At 60.0% G+C, this 5,277-nt stretch overlaps 2 protein-coding genes across 2 annotated transcripts in view; both read left to right on the top strand.

Annotated features, from left to right (window-relative positions):
* Positions 1-2,135: 2,135 nt before the first annotated feature.
* On the top strand, positions 2,136-3,673 carry LOC102035721 (hemoglobin subunit beta). Its single transcript, XM_005431037.2, has 3 exons — positions 2,136-2,302; positions 2,405-2,627; positions 3,447-3,673. Exons 1-3 carry the CDS (start codon positions 2,211-2,213, stop codon positions 3,573-3,575), a joined length of 444 nt encoding a protein of 147 aa, XP_005431094.1. The 5' UTR covers positions 2,136-2,210; the 3' UTR covers positions 3,576-3,673.
* A 272-nt stretch (positions 3,674-3,945) lies between these two features.
* The window catches only part of LOC102036910 (hemoglobin subunit beta), a 2,850-nt gene continuing 1,518 nt past the window's right edge, over positions 3,946-5,277 (top strand). The window contains exon 1 of the mRNA XM_005431044.3: positions 3,946-4,002. Within this exon, the coding sequence (XP_005431101.2) occupies positions 3,946-4,002 (57 nt within the window). The remainder of the gene's footprint in view (positions 4,003-5,277) is intronic.

Genomic DNA, 5,277 nt, shown 5'->3' with positions numbered 1-5,277 from the left:
GACCATTCCCCACGTGCTGTTCAGTTCAGAGCTGTGGAACTTTCCAGCACACAATGCTGGGTGGTGGGTGCAGCCAGCAGCACCCTGGCCTGGGGGTGCCCAGGCTGGGTCAGCACCCAGTGCAGTGACCGGGGACCTCAGCAGGGACTTTCCACCTCAATGAATGACCTCATTGTGACCATTCTGCTGCTCCTCTCCTCTGGACACGTCCCAGTGGTGCTGCGGAGCACATCCTGCTCTCTGACCAGCGCCTGGACACTCCTGTCACAGGGACAGTGACAAGGGGTGGTGCCTGTGTCACAGAGCCAGCGTGTCCCACTCTCCCAGGGACAGCTGTCCCTCTCCGGTGTGACAGAGCAAAGCCACAGCTACCACCAGCCCCCCTGACCCAAAACCAGGTCAGGGGAGTACAGGAGAGCCCTGGGTGCAGGATGCCCTGGATCCCTGGCAGTGCCCAAGGCCAGGCTGGACACTGGGGCTGGAGCAGCCTGGCACAGTGGGAGGTGTCCCTGCCATGGCAGGGTGGCACTGGGTGGGCTGTGAGGTCCCTCCCAATGCAAACCTTCTGGGATTTTAAAATAGGAACAAAGACACCCTCAGGACCTGCTGGATAAGACACGAGGCCCTGCACTCTCTGGAGGAGTGTGGAGGCTGGCCTGGTTCCAGAGCAGAGCCTGGGCATGGATGCCACTGCTGCTGATAAGGGCTCTATAAAGCTTGGCAGGGACACTGCTGCAATCAGGGACCAAGGAACTCTGCCTGGGGCAGGAGGGCCCTCACTGGAGCTGCCTGTGGCCCTCGTTGGGATCGTTTGTCTCCAAAGGGAAGGTTCTTGTCCATGGAAGGGGGCAAGTGTGTGGCCAAGACCTGGTCCAGTAGAAGGTTCCCTGCCTGTGGAATGAGATATCCTGAAGATCCCTTCCAACTTTAACCATTCCATGATCCTGTTATTCCAGGAGTTGAGAGATCTTCCATCCACACCAAAGGGAACAGCCCTGGAAAGAAGCAGGAGGGAAGGGTCCTGAGCATAGTGAAATCCATCCCAGGCTGAGAGCAGGGCCTGCTTTTCTGTCTGGGAACCAGCTGGGAATGAGCTGTCAGGTGCTGCTGGGCTTGCGCTGGGGAAAGGAGATCTCCGACTCTGCAGACTCAAACAGAGCTGCAGAAATTGCCCTGCTCAGCACATTGAGATGAACGTTTCCCCTCCCAGCCTGTGTCCCAGAGAGCTCCCTGAGCTCCCAAATCTCCCAGGCAGGCTGCTGCCCCCCAAGGCAGAAAGCAGGGGGTTTTCAAGCATAATGAAAATTAACTGTAATAAAATTGAATGGAGCACCAGGGTGAGCCCAAGGCTGGCACTGTCTGGGCTGTGCTCGCCTTTGGTTTTTGCCAGGTCTCTGCAGGACTGCTGAGAGCTGGTGCAGTCCTGGCCAGGCTCACCCACCCTGCCATCCTGGCAGGCCCCTGGGGCTGTGTCTGCCTCACTGGGAGCGGCGATTCAGCCCCTCACTGCCTCATGGTGCACAGTGCTTGGACCAGTGGCCACTGCTGCAAACAGCCCCTGGGCCAGCCCAGCACAGCGCACTTCCTTCAGATTTCTCCATGCTCCATAATCCTCAAATTACAAAGCCCTTGGAATTCTTTCTCAGGGAGTTTAAACTCATGCTTTTAGCTGGTGAGTGCCCTGGGGTGCTGGTGCAGCTGCTGGAGAGGCTCTGGGTATCTGGGGAAGCTGTGGCTGCCCTGGCAGTGCCCAAGGCTGGGTTGGAGCAGCCTGGGACAATGGAAGGTGTCCCTGTCCATGGCAGGGGTGGCACTGGGTGGGCTTTAAGGAGCCTCCCAGCCCAGACTGGTGTGGGATTCCATGATTCCATGCGCAAAGCACCGTGAAGGATCACTTGGCGGGAGGGGATGATGTTCCCCAGCAGGAACACAGCCCGGAGCCCCCAGCGGGCCGGCAGCTCCCCCTGTGCTCGGGGCTGAGGTGATGCTTGTCCCCACACAGACAGAGGGGGGACAGGGCCTCTGTCCCCCTTGGACAGCTGCCAAGGCCACTATCTCCCCTCGTGCAGCCCCGCTCCCTCCCCAGCCCCAAGCAGTGCCTCCGGGGACTGAGATTAGGCTGAGCCGTGTATAAAAATCCCCGGGGCAGCCTCGGCAGCCACATCCTCGGCATTGTTCAGGGAAGCTCGGGCAACCCCTCTGCCAACACCATGGTGAACTGGACAGCTGAGGAGAAGCAGCTCATCACCGGCCTCTGGGGCAAGGTCAACGTCGCCGAGTGCGGCGCTGAGGCCCTGGCCAGGTAGGTGCAGCTCCAGACCTGCCCCTGCCCTGCAGGGAATCACTCCCATCACTGGAACATCAACGTCTCTGTGTCTGTCTGTGTCTCTCCACCTCTCCCCAGGCTGCTGATCGTCTACCCCTGGACCCAGAGGTTCTTTGCCTCCTTTGGGAACCTGTCCAGCTCCACTGCTGTCACTGGCAACCCCATGGTCCGTGCCCATGGCAAGAAGGTGCTGACCTCCTTCGGGGACGCCATCAAGAGCCTGGACAGCATCAAGAAATGCTTTGCTCCACTGAGCAAACTGCACTGTGACAAGCTGCACGTGGACCCCGAGAACTTCAGGGTGAGCCACGCTCAGCTCCAGCCTCGCCTGGGCAGAGGGGCTGGGCTCAGGAGGGGCTTCAGGGGTCTCAGAGGGGTCTGACAGTCACTGAGACCTCGAGAGAAACCCTGGGGCTGCCCGGGAGCCTGTGGAGGGCAGGGGCAGTGGAGGGAAAAGGAGAGTCATATCTGGGGGGAGCAGAGAGGAGCCCTGTGGCTGGGATCTGTGAGGGGAGGCAGCCAGGCAGGCGAGCTGAACGGGCAGAAATGCACAGACTAATGTGTCCTGGTCAGAAGAAACATCCTGCAGCAGCCAGAGGGGAGGGAGCTGAGACGGGGTTTAGAGGGAAGAGCTGGGCTTGGCTGTGAGGGAGTGGTTAAACCAGATGGGAAAAAAGCACAAACGCTCTGGCAGGAGGGTTCTGAGCCCAGGGACAGCCAGGCTGGGAGGGATGGCAAAGGAAGGGTGAAGCCAGGGAGGGAGGACACTGCAGAAGCGGCACAGGAAGGTGCTGGGGAGGCTCCAGCACACCTAGGGGTCCCTCTTGGCCAGACCCCGAGCTGTGCCAAGAGCCCAGCGCATGGATGGGGCCAGGACAAATCTGCTCCTTGCTGTGCTGTGAGCTGCCCAGAGAGCAGGGGGCACGCTGGGGAGGGCTCTGGGGACAGCACCACTGACAGCTTCTGCTCCAGCACCACTGACAGCTTCTGCTCCTGCTGGGGAAGGGTCTGGGGGCATCACCACTGACAGCTTCTGCTCCAGCACCACTGACAGCTTCTGCTCCAGCTGGGGAAGGGTCTGGGGGCAGCACCACTGACAGCTTCTGCTCCCTCCCCACAGCTCCTGGGTGACACCCTCATCGTGGTGCTGGCCTCCCACTTCGGCAAGGACTTCACCCCCGAGTGCCAGGCTGCCTGGCAGAAGCTGGTCCGTGTGGTGGCCCATGCCCTGGCCCACGAGTACCACTGAGCCTCCTGGGAGCCCTCCTGCCTGGAGACACTCCTGGGGAATCTCCTCGGGTTCTGCTGGGCTCTAACCACCCAATAAACACCAGCTGCTCCAGCCAACAGGAGATGTCTGGTTCTTTGTGGGAACGGGGAGGGAGGGACAGGGGCTGGGGAGCCAATGCTCACAAACAGGGGATAACTGAGCCATGGTCTCCTTCAGGCAAGTGAAACTTGTCTCAGATGGAGATCCCAGGGGGGTGTTCAGGACAAAACCCAGAAAACCAACAGAAATACAAACAGGAACACTGGCACTTTTTGGACACATCCGGTGACATTGCTCGGTTTAATGTTTGAAAACTTTCACAGAGTGAGTGGAGTAGAACTGTACAACGATGTGCAGTGGGAGAAGTGTCAGGGAGATTGAGGCCATGGCTTGTGACTTCCTGCATGTGGGGTTTTGTTGGCTTGGAGTTCTTTAAAAGCCCAAGATTCTTAGGTTCACAAAGGCAGAAGGTAACAGACACAACCCTCAACGTTTGGTTGGATGGGACTTGGAAAAAGCCTGGGACAGTGGAAGGTGTCCCTGCTGTGGCAGGGGATGGGACTGGATGAGATTTTGGGTCCCTTCCAGCCCAGCCCAGTCTGGGTTCTGTGATTCCATGAAACACCAGCGCTGCCTGCAGAGGGAACAGTGTCACCTCCAGCCTGGCCAGGGTGCTTTGGCCCAGCCCCTCCTGCCTGCAGTGAGCAGGAACAAACACAAACGCTCTGCTCCAAGGTCATCCAGACCCCAGCAGGGCATTCATGTGCCCCATGAGCTCCATCCCAGCCCCCTGCACCCTGTCCCACCTTCAGGAGCAGAGAGCCAGCTGCCTCTCCCAGCTCTCAGGACTCCACTGATCCTCCGGCTGCTGAGCCCCTGGGCCAGGCACTGCCAGCTCACATCTGTGCACATGCTTTTTCTTCCTGGAAAGGAAGATGTTTATCTGTGCAGATGTTTTTTCTTCCTGGAAAGGGAGCTCAGGCCTTGGCAGGGGCTGCCCAGGGAGCTTTGCAGTGCCCATCCCTGCAGGTGTGCCCTGGAGGTGGCACTGAGTGCTCTGGGCTGGGGACAAGGTGCCCATGGGGCACAGCTGGCACTGCATGGGCAGGCAGGGCTGTGCCAGCCCCAGGGATTTGGGGATTCTGAGGGACCCCAGTAATCCCAGTGTTCCCACCTCTCCTTGTGCCCTGTGAGCCAACAGGGAGCTGGTTTGCCCTGGGTTATGACATCTCCTTTCCAGCCCTGCCTGACCCTTGCCAGGAGGTTCTTGGAGGCAGGAGCTCCCTCTTGGCTGCCAGGCCATGCTGTGGTTTTAGCAGTGTCATCCTGAAGTTAATCAAACTCCTAAAGAGCTGAAGGGAAAGCAAAGGGAGAGCCCAGAGGCTGACAGGTCCTGCAGGAAGAGGAGAAGGAGAATCTGGTGCGTTCAGAGGGAGAACCCAGGAGCCCCAGGTGCACATCTCCTGCCCCAGGGGCTGGCACACCCAAGGGGCCCCAGGGCTGGCACCTTCCCCGGAGGGGAGCTGCAGCAGAACGTGCCCGGGGCCGTGCTGGGGCTCTGTGGGGAGATAATGGCCCCTCGAGCAGGGCTGGAAATCAGGGACGGCGAGGGCGGCGGGCCAGGCAGGCCGGGGCTGGTCTGGGCACCTTGCCCTGGGCCCCACCCTGTGCCGGGCGATGC

This window comes from Geospiza fortis, unplaced genomic scaffold, assembly GCF_000277835.1.
Source record: "Geospiza fortis unplaced genomic scaffold, GeoFor_1.0 scaffold370, whole genome shotgun sequence".
Classification (NCBI taxonomy): Eukaryota; Metazoa; Chordata; class Aves; order Passeriformes; family Thraupidae; genus Geospiza; species Geospiza fortis.
Note: the sequence above shows the minus strand (reverse complement) of the source record. Positions and strands in the feature narration are given on the sequence as shown.